General features: G+C 48.8%; 1 protein-coding gene across 1 annotated transcript in view; it reads right to left on the minus strand.

Annotated features, from left to right (window-relative positions):
* Positions 1 to 3030: 3030 nt before the first annotated feature.
* LOC103736923 (taste receptor cell protein 1) overlaps positions 3031 to 17550 on the minus strand; it is a 26112-nt gene continuing 11592 nt past the window's right edge. The window contains 11 exon segments of the mRNA XM_029565107.1: positions 3031 to 4372; positions 5951 to 6075; positions 6714 to 6853; positions 7134 to 7198; positions 7601 to 7731; positions 7904 to 8055; positions 9221 to 9282; positions 10783 to 10867; positions 12767 to 12868; positions 13475 to 13499; positions 14750 to 14785. Coding sequence (XP_029420967.1) covers positions 4259 to 4372; positions 5951 to 6075; positions 6714 to 6853; positions 7134 to 7198; positions 7601 to 7731; positions 7904 to 8055; positions 9221 to 9282; positions 10783 to 10867; positions 12767 to 12868; positions 13475 to 13499; positions 14750 to 14785 — 1037 coding nt within the window. The 3' untranslated portion in view covers positions 3031 to 4258.

Here is a 17550-nt window from a genome sequence, read left to right on the forward strand (position 1 = left end):
CTCTCTTTGTTTCTTTCCAGTTAGCCTGCAGACTCAAAAGTCTCAATGATGTATACATAGTAGATCCAGCATGGCCTGTCTGGTGTCTGCTGGGCCTTCCAAAACCTAACACCCCCCCCACCCGTGTGTGTGTGTGTGTGTGTGTGTGTGTGTGTGTGTGTGTCCTACACATTACTCTGGCTCAATTCAGGCTCTATATGGCCAAGTCACTTGTAAAGTCAGGCAGACAACAAAAATGGAGTCACCTGAGTTAGGAGCTTACCAGGGTTCCTTCCTCTGGCTATCTTCTTTTTAAAAATATTTTTTTTTATTTTATGTGTATGAGTATATTGCCTGCATATATATTTAAGTGCACCCATGTTGTCAGAAGAGGGCGTCGGATCCCCTGGAACTGGAGTTACAGATGGTTGTTAGTCATCATGTGGGTGCTGGGAACCAAAACCCAGTCTTCTGCAAGAGTAGCCAGTGCTCATAACCACTGAGCCAACTCTCCAGCCCCTCTGCATACTTTTTTTCTCCTCAAAGACTCATTTCCTTCACATTTCTTTCCTGCCCCATCAGAGGAGGTCTTGCCTCCTCTGAACATAGCCTATTTACCTCCTTGTGAAACAGTAGGCTTTGTTCTGCCCTGTAGCCACAGAGGCAATCATTCTGGTCCTGCTTCTTAGGGCAAACTGAGGAACAGAGACTTCAGGAAGATGGCCCTGGTTCTTCTCAGGGCTATGGTGTCCAGAAGGCAATAAATTGAAGTCTCCCTATTAGCAGTCTTCTCTTCACCCAATCACATGCTGTCCTCCAGGCTTTGCTGCCTAGGAATTCATTGTCATCTCTTCCTGGTAAATCGTCTTGGGCCCTTGGGGGTGGGTGGGGCTTCAAGGCCTAGGGTTGGAGTCCTGTCTGGCCTAGCCTCTGCATGCCTTTCCTGTACCTTTCATGCTAGGGAGGAACCCAAGCCTCCACTCATAAGGTGAGTTCTCTACACATCTAACTGCAGCCAGGGGTCAGTATAGGTACAGGTCTGGGTCTAGGTTCATGGGCAGCTCAGATCTCCTGGGTACTGTGAAAGCCAGAGTAAACCAGGACCTACTTTTTGGGTGTGTAGACCCAGCTCTGCCCAGCAATAATAGTGAGTTTGAGAATGCCCACTATCTTCCAAAACATTCTCATCACTCCACCTATGGCCCTCCCGGGTCCCCCTGGCAGGTCTCACAGGAAGGAAGGCCTGTTCCCCACTTCTGTGACTGCCCTGAGGCCCCGCCCAAATCTTCCTTACTCCTGTGATCCTTTCCCTGGAGGGTCTTCTCTGAATCCCATCTCCCTCTCTTTAGAACTCTTGGTGGGGTTAGTACAAATGCCGAATCTACATGGTCAGCCTGCAAGGAAATGATTCAAAGGAGCGAATAATAGGTCTATATAGGGACTCAGACACTATACGTATAACTCCTGAAGGACTAGGCCCTTCAGTCTTGTGGTTTTCCCTGCCTGTCCTCAACAAGAGGTGCCCAGAGTCATCAGGGGCATCATCTCTCCTGCTTACCAGGCCCTTGCTAAAGTCCTGGCCTTGCCTCTTTTCCCACAGGTACAGGGGCTGAGCCTCAAGACCTGAGGTCCTGCAGGCATGGATTCCAGGTCTGTAGGCCGGTGCCCTGGAGATGGACTGCATAGTGCTTTCTCCGAGGCCTGGGTCTCTGTAAATGTGGGCAGAATGCGCTGCCCTCAGGGTGGAGGTGGAAGAAGCAAAATTTCACCTTCAGGCTTCACGTCCTGGAAAGGCCCTGCCATCGGTTGCTGGCCAGTACAGCTCTGGGGTCATCTGGACAAATCATCTATGCCTTGCCTCATTTTTCCTATAGTTAGGATGGTGATTAGCACCTGCCCCACAGGGTTGAGGAGCCCTCTGTGTTGGGCTGAGGCCCAAAACCTAGCCAGGAGACAGCTTTCATGCTGTGATTTGTTCAGCTGGAGCATGGGGCCGGATCTTTGCAGGGATACTGTGACAAGTCTGTGGGCCATGGAGGCATGTCTTCCATACCCATCCTATCCCTAAGAAAGACTGGTAGGAGCTGTTCTGTAGTCAGCTTTTCCAAGTGGACTGCCTCTGTCAATTTGCATGTACTGCAGTAGGAAAAATCATGCAAGTCCCCGAGAGTTCCTTTTCCCTCTTGATCTATGCCACCTCCTGAAGCTCACTGTGTACTGAGTGTACTAGGTGTGGTTGAACGCTGTCTTTCTGTAAGATCTTGGGTGAGGCCTGGATCAGGCTGGTTTATAGAAGGGTAGGAACCCTGAACTCACAGTCCCAAGGCTGCTAAGACAAAGGCACAGCTAGAGAGAATACCAGACTCCTAGGAAGAGGAACTCTCCTGGAGAGAGCTAGGCCTCACAACACGCAGAGGGTTGGTTTGGCTTGCACTATTCGGCTGGCCTTTTAGTTAGAAGTAGACTGGAGAGTGTGGCTCCTTGGGCTGTGTGTGCATGTTAGGCTAGGCTTGGGGATGCTGAGTTGGGGTATGGACCATTCAGGGCTGTGAATTCAGAGCTCTATTCCACAGAGACCCCTGCCACCAATCGCTGTCAACCTGACATGGTGATGTTTTTGGCCCCCTCCTTATTGTCTTGGTGTTGACCCCTGCCTTTGGCTGGGTAAGCCCATGGTCTAGGCTGCTGGGTCCCCTCTCCTCTCTGGGTCTATTGACTTGATAAAGAGAAGTTATATTCTTATAACCAAACTGTATTCTTATATTTTAATCTCCTTCTAAGCTTAGACTATTTTGTAGTTTCGTTTTGTTTTACTTACTAGGTAGATATCTTGAAATGCAACTCTGTGATGTTTTACTAGTCAGTGATGTTTTATTGCTCTGTGACATCTCTACTACCCTGAGATGTTTTATTATTCTGTCATTTTGAGTCATTATTCTGTCATTTGAGTCAGGATCTCCCTGTATCCCCACCTAGCCTGGAATTTACTTTGTAGACCAGGCTGACTTCTAACTCAGAGATCCACCTGCCTCTGCCTCCCAAGTGCTGGGATTAAAGGCATGCATTGCCATGCCCAGCTCACTCTGTAATATCTTGAAGCTCTGTGATGCTTTCCACTCACCGTGTCTAACTACTGATAAAAATGTGAAACGAAGAAAATGTAAAGTTCACCAAATGGTCTTATAAGGTACCCGGTCTGATTTTTCTGACAAAATGATCAAAGCCCACTCCACAATACACCAGAGTCCCACCCTTCTCATGTTCTGGGTTTAAGGCCTTGCCTGCCTTACTGTTTCACAGAAATTTGTAACCTGCCTCCCTTTCATAGCCTCAATCCCAGACCGGTTAAGGGGCTTTTGGGTCGTCCTTGATCTAAGACCTCTCTGACCAGAGTGGTTATCCTTGGAGCCTGGCCGAGTCCACACTCTAAGTGGCTGAGTCACTGTGTGGCAGCCTCACCCTCTAGACTGGTGCTAATCAGCCCTGTGTCAGTCTTCAGAGCTGGGCACCTCCTGTGGGTTCCCTCCCACGTCCCACTGATGCCTGTGTAAGCTAATGTCTTGAACTGAAAACAACTTCTCATGCTAACTTTTGACTATTTCTCACTTGGACACACTGGAAGGCCCACAGTTAAGCATCTTTTAGAGATGACTGCCTTAAATCCAGAGGCCCAGCCCTGTCCCTTGCTGTTCCTTCATGGATGAGACTCTGGCCCCCTTCTGAGGTTGGAGATGTTTTCACAAGCACTAGGGAAGCTTACGGGCTGCTGTTCCCTCTACTCTGTTCCTGGGAGCACTAGGAAGTCACTGGGGTCTGTCTTGAATGGCCCCACCTCAGGGGTCTTGGTAGACACGTATGTACTAGATAGGACACTCTCTGTGGCTCTCGCCCTACATGCTCTGTGTGTGCAAACTGGCTCTTGTTCTCTCATCTTCCCCAGCGTGATACCCAGTCTTGTGGAAAGAGGGTGGTAGTAAGAACCCACCATAGGGCCTGACTCCTCCTTCTGTCCTGGTCCAACTGTGTAGCTTGTAGGGAGCCCATGGGCCTATGCCTTATCTAGGAAGGAAACTGCTGCCTCCCTCCTTGGAAAGGTGTGAGTTGAGAGAATGTGAAGCCCCACACAGGGCCAGCCTTCATGGCCGTGGAAATGGGAGAGTGTTTTCCCCAGTTTTATGCAGCATGGGAATGGGGTGAGGTGGGAGCTTAGAGTCCAATCTTTAAGGCTCTGCGGCCCTGGGCTGGGGCCTTGCCTTCTGTGTTCTGGACTCCAGGAGCTTCACTTCCCATGGTTGAGACGCTGTTTGGAAGCCCCTGGTGAACTGAGGTGATATGACCAAGGAGAGATATGGAGTTTGCTTCTTGGTGAAGTAGGGAGCAGCACACAGGGTACCTGGGGTAGAGGAAAGAGACACATGAGTCAGGAATAATACCTGGAGACAATCAAAACAGAACATAGTAGTATATGCCTGTAATCCTAGCATCCTGCAGACAGAGGCAAGAGAATCACTGTGAATTTGAGACCAGCTTGGGCTATGTAGTGAGTTAAAGGCCAGCCTGGGCTACAAGGCAGGACCCTTTCACTCATAAACAAATATCTGCTGGCTGATGCTGCCCTCCTTCGTCCCCCTGGCCTTGGATTCAAGGTGAAGGGCAAGTAGGAAAAAAGGGGTCATTAAGTTGGGGCATCATCTGGGACCTTGTCAAGGACTTGGAGTGGCCATTGGCAGAGTCTTCATGTGTTGGGGAGCTAAGACCTCACCACACATCTCTACTCTCTATCCCAGTTTTCCTCATATGGCCTAAGGCCCTAAGGTCTGCTTCTGTCACGCCTAATCACCCCTTGGCTTCTTCCCAGGTCAGGGTAGACTGTACCAACCCAGCACTGTGGCAATAGCTCCTGAGGAGGTTTGTCAGGTCACACAGGTACTCCCTCCACATCATTTCAGGGCAACCATGGTGGTCAGTCTCTGCTTGCCTGGCTGAAGGGGGGCTCCACACCTTGTGGTGTGTCACCATTGCTGGGGAGGGGTTTCAGTTTCCCCAAGGCAGGTCCTCTACTTTGGCAACTTAGCTAAGGAGATGGAGTCCTGGGGTCAAGCCCAAGTCCCAGGTGGAAACTCCAGGTGGCACTTGAGGAGAGTCCAGGTTCAGGTATACAGCAGGCTCCATTTGAGTCAAGGGCTCAAAGGCTCAGCCTGTGCTCTAGGAAGAAGCCCTTATCTGGCCAGACTCGCCAGGACAAGAAGAGATGCGATCAGCAAGAGGTTCAGCATGAGTCCATAGCTGGGGCTGCTGGAGGCTCTGGAGCTGGGGGTGCCTGGAGCAGAGTAGGAAGGCTGGGGCTGAGATGGGTTCCCTATTCTCAAAGTCCTCAGAGACCTTGAGGCCTGGTAGGTGGTCCCAGGAGAATTGGAACCTGGGTACCCTGGGGACTCACAGGAGGGATCAGAGCAGACATGGTCATGTGGTTCTGTATGCAGGAGGGAAGGCCAGGGAGGCAGAACCAGCAAGGCAGTGAGTGGGAGGGAAGTAGCAGAGGGCTGGAGGATGTAGACAGAGGAAGGGGGCACTGACCAAGGACTGGGATGACCATCTCTAACTAGAGACCCTCCATTTCCTGCAGGAAGCCTAGGGCCTGTTTCACACGGGTGTGAATGATGGCCTGGGCTGGCCCAGTCCCAAGGAAAGCAGCATGCACTTTGGCAGTTAGTGGCTCCTGTCTAGGAGAATCATGACAGACTTCAGAGGGCTGGAGGGATGCAGAGAGACCATTTCATCCAGCTCCCTGACCTGCCCTCAGAATTGTAGACTTACTGGAATTCATCCACCACCCCTTGACCAAAGTTCTTCAGAGAGTAGAGGACTGAGGTCAGCTGGAGTCAGGAGAGGACAAAGAGGGTCACAAGCTCTGTCACATCCTGGCCCACCCTTACATCCCTCCCCTTCCACCTCCATCTTCCCACATCACCCATTTTGTCAGCTGTCCTCGAAGCTTCTGGGACTCGGGTCTAGTTCTCTTCTCCAAGGCCACAGTGATAGGGTGACCCAGGATCAGGAACCACATCTTGTATAATGCTAGCTCTGCTTTCTCCCCTGGAGTGATAGGGTGGGGCAGTGACATCAGCCAAGGCCTTGGTCTCCTGGGAGCTCTGGGACAGGACCACACCCTGGTCCATGGCTCCTTGCCCAAATCCCACTGCTCTTGCTGTGTGGTCAACGAACTTCGTCTGAGGGACCATCCTTTATGCCTACTTTTGTTGAGACTAAAATGGCTTTTAGATTTTTTTTTTTGGTCTTTTTGAGACAAGCTTAAAAACATCAAAAGTAGAACATTTTATGGCATGAAAAGCTTATGATGCACAAATTTCCATGTTTATATATAAAGTTCTACTAGAACATAGGCAGCTCACCCGCTGTAACATATTCCCTAGGGCTGGCTGTGTTTTCCCTATAAGGGAGGAGCTGGAAGCTCCCCTGTGCCACACAGGGCACAAATATTTCCTCTTTGGCCCTTTACAGCAAGGATCTGCCAGCTCCTGCTCTAATCTATCTAATAGAAGAGTGATGTTTGCCCTACTCACTCAGACTTGACACCAGGAGATGCTTCTCCCTGTGGCCTGGCATATGAGCTTTGCTGCTGAGAGTTCTGCCCATTCTCAGAGGGAACAGGAGGCCTGGAGAGGTAGGAAGCTGTTGACCCAGAGCAACACGTGGGGCTCAGACTGACTCACCATTAGCCACTATGCTGGATTTCTGGAGCGTAGGATCTGTTATTTCATGGGCAAGGTGATTGGCCAGGCCTTGGAAGTGGGTGGGGATGGGGCTCTGGAACTTGTATTCCATATAAATGCTCACCCACTGGTTCATGTTTCTAGGGAAGGATGGGAGGGTGCAGGATTACAGGCTCTTTGCCTCCACATGCTTCTATAAGCAAGCACTGAGCTCCCATGTGTACATCCCACCTCCCCATCTCTCCAAGGGCACAGCTCTATGAGATTGGCTCAAGCCACCTAGGCACAAAGTCCTTTTCTGGTGGTCCTCAACCTACATGTATATGTTCTGGCTTTGGGTCGGGGTAGAGCTGCCCCAGAGACAAGCCTCTAAGAGAGGAGCCAAGCAGTCTAGGTGAGCAGGAGTGGGACTTAACTCACCTGAAGAGGAACAGGGGCCTGTCCTGGGGGTCTGCCTTTTAGAATCTTGACACTTCAGGGGTGATCTGCAAGAAGTCCTGGGGGTCAGGCTGGCTGGGAGCTGCCTGTCCTGAGGCCCAGTGTAGGTTGGGGCCAGTATTTGGACAAGGTGAGGAAGGTTCTAAGAGCCTCATCCAGTGTGGCCTCCTGGGTAGGTCTGTCTGGTGACAGCCTGGTCATGTGCTTCCCAGAGCATCCTCCTCCCTCAGACAGCCTACTCCCAGAGCAGGGCTGGGCTTCCTCCATGCCTGCCTTCCCTCACAGCACCAAACTGGTGCTGCCTCCATTGGGCACTGTTGCTCCCACTGAAAGCTATGGAGGCTTGCTGTCAAGGGAGGCAGAGAGAGCATTCCAATTCCAGAAGTGGGGTTGGGGTGGGGGTGGGGAGGTGGGTAAATGTGGGAGTGGGGGTGGTCAGGCAACCTCACCAGTTGGAAGATTTGCTTTTCCAAAAGGAAAAAAGGTCGAGAACTAGGTAGAAGCAGCTGGGGCAGGAAGGGCATCGTGAGAGTGAAGCTGATGCTGATGGTCTCCAGGGCAAGGTCAGTCAAACTGGACCCTACAGAGACACATACAGAAGTCTGGAGAGCTAGAGGAACCTCCTTTTCTACCATGGCCTGCTCAGGGCCTGGGCAAACTGAATTAGATCCCTCCAGGAAGCCCACTCAGCATCCCCCATCAGTGGGTAAGGAGGCATGGGGCAGGCAGTGGTGAGGCTGCCCTAGACTCACCATCAGAGGAAAGGCTATTCTCAGCCAGGGGCAGGTGCCCAAGCAACCATCTGGAGGCCTTCACTTTGTGGTACAAAGTCCAGAGAGTTTCGAGGGCTGAAGGACTTGGCCGACCAAACACTAGGGAGGCTTGAATTTCTGCAGAACCAGGCCTGTAGATAAGAGTCATATGCTCATTTGGGGCCAGCAGGGATGAGCTAGAGATGGATGGTACAGAAGGCAGTGTCCCGAAGAAGGGAAGTCTAGAGGGCAGCTGCTAGCTGTAGACTGAAGCAGTCACATGACCCCTGCAATGGTGGTGGGCTCCTTGGTAAATGGGGATGATGAACCCTTTTCCTGGAAGGCTGTGGTGAGGCCTGAAGGGTGCAGGCAGGAGTGCACACCACAGGTGGGCAGTGAAAATGAATTCCTTTGGACTCCTCATCAAGCTGGCTCGCACAGGAACACCGCGAGTCTCACCCAGGGAAAGTCTAGAGTGGAGTGTGTCTCAGGGAGGTCACAGCTGACTGTGAGCTCTCAAGAGGCTAGTCAGGCAGACACAGAAAGGTAACCAATTGCTCATGTCTTGGGAGCAGCATCCTTGTAGCTCCTTCAGGGAGCTCTCAGGGACAGACCTGGAAATAAGCAGGCTCGGAATCTAAAATAGTATTTGTCCTTCTTTTGAGCACCTGTGCCATCCCAGGGATGGGGAGATAAAATGAACTCAGGCCCAGGTAGGGAAGTCATAGAAGAGGACCTCAGTTCTTTAAATGGGAACTTTCTAAGCAGCTGAGATTATGGATAGATGATGAGCTCTCCATCTCTGGAGGTATTCAAGCCTTTAATTAAATTCCTGTACTAGGAGGAAGTTGTTTATAGAATTCAGGGTCCACTCTGAGCTCTGTACTTAAGGATCTGCAGTGATTTTTGACCCGCTCATCCTTTCACGAAATGGTACAGCTACAGTCCAGTAGTAAATCTGGCCTTGGATTTCAATAACATCCACTTTCCTAACAGTCCAGACTGAGAGTCCCACCAAGAATTTGCATTTATTTACATATCATTTACATGGTCTTGGCCCCAGAATAAGTGGCCTGATGCTCTTGTTGCCTGTCTTCCTGCTGTACTCAGAAAATTCTCTTATTACTATCCAAATCCTAACAGAAAACAGCAGGAAGGCCAGCTGAGGTCACTCAGCACAGCTGGTGGCAGAACCAGATGTGGTTCTTACCCACCCTTATGGGCCAGGGTGCTCCGGACACACATGCAGGTTAGGCAGCCTGGCTTAGGGCCCTGTGCTGTGAAGGTATGGATCAATTGAGAGTTACGCGCACTCACCAAAACAGCAGGGTACTGACACGCTTGCAGCTGGAGAAGGCCTCATGGTAGGTGGGCTGGAGCTGAAAACAGGCGGAGGCATGGAGATCAGCCTGCTTATCTCTACCTTGTGTCTCATCCATCTGCTCTGGCCTCTTCAATGGTCTCACTGATCCTGGTCCTGATGGGCTTTGTCCAGGCTGCTTCCCTCCAGCAGCGTGAGGGAAACCCTGACTTAGATCCAGCTATCTTGGGTTTATGCATGGGCAGTTTTGCCTCTACAGTCCAGTCATAATGGGCTCTGCATCCCAACAGCTGCCAGTCTTGCCTGCCACCCCTGCCTTTGCCTCCATTTGCCATAGAGGTCCTCTGCAACTCGGACTACCTTTTTGCTTAGGTCTTTCAAACACTGTTCCCTTTGCCCCTCCACCTAAGAAACCTCTCCTGTTTAATGTGACTGCCTCTCTCAATCCTAGCTAACTGTCCCCACTGCCAGTGTGCTGGGGCATGCCTATAACCACTGTACTCAGGAGGCTGAAGCAGGTGACTCATGAGTTCATTGTCAGCCTGGGACATAGTGATAGCCTACTCTAACACCAAAACCCCAAACAAAACCAAGCCTCCAACCAACCAACTGGCCATAAAAACAACCAGGCCAGGTATGGTAGCTCAGCCTCACAGCATATGGGAGAGAAACACACAAGAGATCACTTCAAAGCCAGGCTTGGCTACATGAGAGACCCTGTGTCAAAAAGCAAAAAGATGCTGGGTATGGTGGTGCACACCTTTAATCTCAGCACTTGGGAGGTAGAAGCATGTAGCTCTTTGTGAGATCGAGGCCAGCCTGGTCTACAAACAAGTTCCAGGCTAACTGGGGCTACTAGTCTCAAAAAACAGACAAAATAAACAACAAACCTCCATCTCAGTGGTAGACATCTATGTGCAAGACAACTCACCCTGGCAGTTTGCTAGCCTGCTGTATTCCCTCACACAACTTGTCATGATTATAACCCAGTCTAGATTATACCTGGACCACAGCCCCTACAACAGGAACCTTCCTTTGCTCCTGTAGTTGTCCTGAGTTGTACAGAAAAATGAACTAACTTAAGGATTGAATCAGTGAACGAATGGGCAGGAACGTTGCCCTAGATGACAGGTGAAAATGGCAGTTTCCAGCCAACATACCTGCCCTGCTCCTGGTCCCAGAATGGAGACAAGAACTGGGCTTCAGTATGCTAAGGCAAGAGGGCTGTGTGCTGATAAAAAGCCATCACTGCACAGAGAGAGATCTTGCTCTAGTTTCTGGTGGATGAGGCCTCCCCACTGTGAGATTTTCCCTTCTGTATTGACTTCCATGAAGTATTTCTGCTTGGCCTCTCCTTGGTTCCTCACTCCACTGACTCTTCCTGGGATCACAGCACGATACTCATTAGACTTTCTTGAGCATGGTCAGGATCACTGTCATGTCTAGTTGCTCTCAAGGAGTTAGGTCCTAGATGTTACGGCTATGCCTGGCTTACTCAGAAGGAAAGCAGAGCAGGCAGGACCATCCTCAGCCACATTTCCCTACCCAGGTGCTGTACCTGGTGATAGATAAGTCTACTCAACAGCCGGTGCTCCAGTGGTATCAGCTTCCAGACAGCTACTGAGAAGCCTTTACTGTTGATCCTGAAGGTCACAAAGTTGGTCACAGGACTGGGTCTTGGAGTGGAGGAACCCAAGTTCTACAAAGACACAACCTGGCCAGAGGACTGGGTGGGGCCTGCATCCACAGATAACTTTGTGAAGCCAGAGCTACGTGAGGCAGAGGGAAGGCTGGAGGACTGTTGGAGGGAGAGGGTGCCCATGGGGACTAGGCTGTTAGGGACCCATGGCTCAGGGTAGACTGTCCCTTGATGAGTGGCTGGCTGTAGGTCTGTCAGGGGTGGCAGCACAGGTGTATAGCTGGAGGAGTTGATGGGAAAGTCTGTGGTTGAGGGTGTAATTACGGACACAGAAGGTTCAGGAGAGTCCCTGGCTCTAGAAGTGACAGAGGAAGCTGAGGCCAGGAGCAGGGACGGCAGTGGGGAGAGGGACAAAGATGTGGATGGGGATAAGAACAGGGGCAATGCTGGTGGGGAAGAGGGTGAAGGTGGTGGTGGGGAGGACGGATATGAAGGTGATATTGCTGAGGGTAACAGCGGTATAGAAGTACCACTGGACACTGAGCCTGTGCCAGAAGCTACACTGTTTTCAGATGGCCCTGAGCCCATCGTGAAGGCCTGGGAGGTCAGATCCATCCCTGATCTCCTTGTGAATGCAGGCAACAAGTGTTCTGTGGCTGCCCATGTGTTAGGCATCCATGGAAGATTAGCCAGGTCCAGGGAGCTCCTTGGAGCTAATGTTACAGATGGGGACACCTCTGGCCTGGAATGGCCATTCCTCCATGCAGATGGTATCTGAGCACTGGGACTGGAGGTGTGCCGTGGCAGGTGCTGGGCTCCAGGCATGGGTTTAGGAAGTATGGGGGTAAAGGGAGCTCTGACTGCCACATTGGTTTAGGTGTGACCACTGTCTTCAAGGTTGGAGAGGTGGAAGCTGTCACACACAACTTGGGGACTGTACTGTACTTGTGCCCACGTGCAGAAGAAGCCTGTGGTGATAACATAGCAACTGTTTCTATAGCTGCAGGGGCCAACAACATTTCCTCTATAGGCTCAGCTCCAGAGGACGCTGGCTGAGAGTCAAGGGTCATGTGGGCTGTAGATGTAGTCAGGGCTGAGGGAACTGGGCCAGGTATGACCCTGACTGAGGCCCCCGGATCTCCCAAGGGATCAAGCATTGAGGGGGGCTCCTGGTCCCCAGATGCCTCTGTGGAAAGGGATCCTGCCCTCATCTCTGGGGCCTCTGATTCCTTCTCAACTGAGTTGATTCTGCCAACAGTTCGTGTCAGGATGCCCAGGATGCTGCTATTTTGTTGAACCAATGGACCAGGGTCTGAAGGAGACTAGCCAGGGTCTTCATGAGCAGGAAGAAGAGGAGGAGTGGAAGCCAAGACCGCCAGGAAGATTGCAAAGCAAGACAGGTCTGGTTTGCTAAGGCCTCGTGGGTAGGATTGGCCCCCAGTCTCTCAGGCTTCACCTTCCCACACCATGCTCACTTAGGTTCCTGAGAATGATACTCAGGCCTGGCTAGGTCCCAAACCACTGAGATACACTCAGGTCACCTCCCATCTCTGATTTTTTCCCCATAGACACAGGGAAGCCCTGTTTACCACCCAGGAATGGATACTGTGAGGGCAAAGGAACATGCCTTTAGGCTCTGTCTCTCTGCTTTCATTACAACAACCTCCATGTCAAGGACACTCCCAAAGAGAAAGTCTCCAATGCCCCAAGTGGTCGCTGGGAGCTAAAGTTTTTTGTCTGGTCTATTCAAACCACTTGTGAGGCCCAGACCAACCTGAGGGTGCTGGAAGTCTGCCTGACCCTCCATCTGTGACTTGGCCATGCTCCCTTCACAAAGGCCATTTCTTCGGGGCTGGTATATGTGGGGAATCTCTAAAGGCTCTGGGGTCAATGCCACACTTACCTACAAGTGTATAGCGCTCCAAGTGGATGATCCTGAGTACCCTCAAGGAGTCTCTCCAGCCAACAAACAGTGGGGCTTGAGCCCGACAGCACACATGAGTGCCTTTGTGAGAAAACATGATGTCAGTGAAGCAGAGGACCACCCTCTTCGACGACAGCTGACAAATATCCAGTTATGTGAATATGGATTCTTGACCCAAAGAAACTTCTGTAGTGCTCTGTGTCTGGCATACAATAGATATCCAATTCATATTGGTGTGCCTGGAATTGAAACTCAAGCAAAACAAATGCCCAATATATGGAAGTAGATTTGGAAGCAGAGGACTTACGGCAGAGTGTTAATGAGACTTTAAATGCCTCAAACTCTTTATAAACCAATTATATTCATCCTGAGGAGACTGGAGGAAGATTCGAGAGTAGTCATAGCAGAGATATGGAGGGAGTTGAAATAGGTTTTAAAGGTCATTCCAAGAAGGTTTACAGATAGAATGAATGACCAGATTGATTGTAAAAGATATCTGGCTACAGCTAGATAAGAGGCTCATTTTGGCTTACATGGCATGATTACAAACATACTGTGGTCAAAGACTACATCATGCTTTTTCCAGGCTCACCCATTTCTTAAAGTGTTTTGTTGAATCTACAATAATACTTTCTTATAGATTAAGTAAATCTCATTCATGCTGATGGCCCTGGGATTTTGCCATACCTCCCCTGAGCTTGTAGGAGATGATCTTTGTGTCATAAAATAAAGAAGAGAAAAGCAATGGTTAGAAGCAAAATAATTACTAAACACTTTCTATAATCACAGGAACTCAAAAGTAATTAGAAATATGTAAGGGTAATGAAGGCAGCTGCAGAAAACACTGATTATGTGGGTGAAGCTTGGCTCCTGTAGTGAGGATCTGGTTCAAACCACGTCTTTGCACACCCTCAGCTTTCTCAAAGTTGCCATTTTGCACACATGTGCTGACTGTCATTCTGCTATTAGGATTCATTCTCAAAATAAAACAAAACCAAACCAGGTGTTATCTATAAGTCTGAATACAATAAAAGTAATAAGGCTTCCCAAAGACTGGAGTTTGCCTTAATGATCTCCATAGTAGGGGGATTTTTTTTCTTTTGCTTCACTCTGAGTATTTTCAGTCTAATGCAGAATCTGTGTTTTATATCGTTCAGAAATTTCCACTTAAGTCCATATGTGACATTTGCCCAGATTTCTAATTAGCACGAGGGTTTCAACATGGATGACAGGAGAGGGAAGCTTTGCTGCTGAGCTGTCTGAGCACTTAATCTTGAGTTTCAAAGGCTGTTCTCCTCTTTACACATGCCGCACTTGGTTGTGGGAGCGGGAGCACTCTCAGATGTCTCCACCCCATTTGGTGTTGTCGTTCCCGCCTTCGTCTCTCAGCTGCTTCCCATCAGAACTCGAATTGCAGGGAAGAAAGACGATTCAGCTGATTCATTTCCTGCTTCTGCAGCTGACCAAACCAGGAGCGAAGTTTCTGTCTTCCTTTGCTTTTCTGGTATAGTTCTCCAAAATTTTAATCTCGTTTTGTGAGTGGTGTCATCTGAAAGTTGCACCTTCTCCACAATAAGAGCAATTATAGTTACAATTTAAAAATCTTGTATGTTAACCAGATGTCTATAGCTTTCTTCTTGTCTTTTTTTTTTTTTTTTTTTTTTTTTTTTTTCCAGCATTTTGGGGATTAACTGAATTTCTCATGGAGGCCTGTCTGTTACAGGCCTTGTCCAAGAAGGCCAGAAGAGGGTGTTGGAGTCCCTGGAACTGGAGTTACAGATGGTTGTTAGCTGGGAATTGAACCCAGGTCCTCTGTAAGAGCAGCCAGTGCTCTTAATCACTGAGTCAGCTCTCCAGGCCCTATTGTTATTATTTTTTAAAATATTTTATTTATTATTTTTTATTTTATGTGTATGAGTGTATTGCCTGCATGGAGGTAAGTGCACCCATGTCATGCCATACCTGCGGAGGACAGAAGAGGCAGTTGGATCCCCTGGAATTGGAGGTACGGACAGTTGTTAGCTGTCATGTGGGTGCTGGGATTTGAACCGAGGTCTTCTGTAAGAGCAACCAGTGTTCTTAACTGCTGAGCCATCTCTCCAGCCCCTATAAAGTCTTTTTACTTTCTTGTACAGCCAATATTTTTTTCTGTGTAAATCATGAAATAATGGAAATCAGTGGGAAATGTGATTAATTTGCAGTATTATTGTTATACCCAATTCTACTTAAACTCTGGCCTGTTTGACTTTCTGTGAGAAGGGGAGGGTCAGATGCAGGTGAGCAATTACTATGTCCAGGCGTTCTTGATATGCTTCAGCTTAGCAGATCCTGTTTTAGTTTAGCAAAACTAAAAAATTCTCCCTCCCTCCCTCCCTTCTTTCCTCCCTTTCATTTTGTTTTGTTTTTTTAAAGTTTTTTATTGAGCTTTTGTACACTTCATACAACATTTCCCAATCAAATTTAGGCACCCCCCCATCCATGACCCCCTAATCCCCCACCTGATCACATGCATTCTGCTATACATGTTAAGTCCTATCCAGTCAAGCGTTTGTACCCAGATGTCCTACAGATTCGTCCACTGGAGTCTCGTCTGTCCATCCAGAGACCATAAGTAAGGCCTATTCTCCCTTACCCAGTAGTAATCAGTCTCCAGTAGTTCTCAGTCTAGAGCCAGACTGATACCCATTTCTCTCACTCCACTCTGGGCATGAGTCCTATGCCCAAAGCCACCATTGCCACATGTTCACATGTGCAAGCTTACCATGGCCTGAAAGCCTCTGCTTCCATGTGTTCATGAACCAGCCCTGGCTCTTGGAATCTTTCCACCCCGTCTTCCACAATGGTCCCTGAGCTATGTGGATGAGGTTCAACACAGGAGTCCTATCCAGGGACACACACTCTGCAGTCTCCCATTCTTTAAAACTTGATCAGTTGTGGCCTTCTGTGTGCATCACACTCTGTTGTATAAGAAAGCTTCACTGGCAAGAGCTGAGGGATAGGCTAGTTTTCTCTCAACCCCTTGTTCCACTATGTTCCATGAGCCTTAAGGGTAGAGGTTCAACAGTAGATGTGTCACCTAGGACTGGGCATCTCTCAGACATATATTCTCTGCAGTTGTGGAACTTTGCAGTAGACTCCATTTGTTACAAAAAGAAACTTCTCTCATGAGTGGTGTAAGGTATGCTTGTCTGTAAATTTAGCATATGGTAACACATTTTCATTTGTCTAGATATATGACAGGGATAGGATTTTCTCCAGGATCTATGTCCCCTCCAGCCATGTGTATTTGGCTGAGTTTACATTGTTTTGTTTTTTGAGACAGTGTCTCACTCTGTAGCCCAGGCTGGCCTAGAACTCACTATGTACTTCAGACTAGCCTCAAACTCAAGGCAATCCTCCTGTTTCAGCCTCTCTGTTGCTGGGGTTACAGATGTAAGCCACATCACCCAGCAGTATTTTTTTTTGTTAGCAGTCCTGGAACCCAGGGCCTTAAGCATGCTGGGTAAGTGGCTACCACTAACCATTATTAGTCCTTGGAATTTTGAACTGTCCAATTTAGTTACTTCTAAAAAGTGTTGCCAGAAGCAAAGGGGTCAAAGAATGGGGTCAAAGTTGGTGCTGTTGAAAACAGACTTTGAGGTAAGTTATTACTAGTCAGAAAAGAAGAACAACACCGGTTAAAGAAATGGAAAGCCTAAAAATAATAAATAAAAGTTTTAAAAAAGAGGGGCTGGAGAGATGGCTCAGCAGTTAAGAACACTGACTGTTCTTGCAGAAGACTCAGGTTCGAATCCCATCACCCACATGGCAGCTAACAACTATCCGTAAGTCCAGTCCCAGGGGATCTGACAGCCTCTCCTGACCTCCACGAGCATTGCATGACATGGGTGCACTTATATACATGGAGGTAATGCACGCATACACATAAAATAAAAGAAAGAAAGAGAAAGAGAGAGAGAGAAAGAAAAGAAAGAAAGAAAGAAAGAAAGAAAAATGGAAAGCCGCATTGGGCACTGTGGTGCACACCTTTGACCATAGCACTTAGGAGGTGCAGGCAGGAGAATCAAGAATTGGAGGTCAATCTGTGCTACATAGGAAGACCCTGCCTAAAAACAACACTAAGGACTGGGGATGTAGCTCGACGGTAGAGCCTAGCATGCTCAAGACTTGGGGTTCCATCCCTAGCACTGAAAAAAAAGTCTGTTTCCAAACAAAAAAGAATAGAAAATCTAGATCCTCACCAGTTTTCACCCTGTGAACGTATTGTCTTTATATAATTTTATCCTTTAGCTAATTTGGTCATTTTAGTCGTGTCCCCTCCACTCCGGCCCCCTTATTCCCCTTCTTAAACATGGATTGACAGAGGTTCTGGTTTACTTCCCACTCCCTTTTGATATGTATCATTCATATTTTGGTTTACATGGCACTCTAAAGATTATTGCAAGGCTCTGGGGCCATCAGCCATTTGTCATTTGGTTTCTTAATTTGTTTTATACTTTGAGACAGGGTCGTACTACCCCAGGTTGGCCTGGAACTCACTATATAACTGTATTAATTACTTTTCTGTTGCTCTGATAAAACACTACAACCAAGGCAACTGATGGAAGAGTTTATTTGAGCTTACAGTTCAAGAGGGCTGGGGCTAGAGAGATAGTTCAGTGGTAAAGAGCACTGACTGCTCTTGCAGAGGACCCGGGTTCAATTCCCAGCACCCACATGGCTGCTATAACCGTCCTTAACTCCAGTTCCAGGGGAATTCGATG

Source organism: Nannospalax galili, unplaced genomic scaffold (assembly GCF_000622305.1).
Source record: "Nannospalax galili isolate Female #2095 unplaced genomic scaffold, S.galili_v1.0 scaffold54, whole genome shotgun sequence".
In the NCBI taxonomy this organism is placed as follows: domain Eukaryota; kingdom Metazoa; phylum Chordata; class Mammalia; order Rodentia; family Spalacidae; genus Nannospalax; species Nannospalax galili.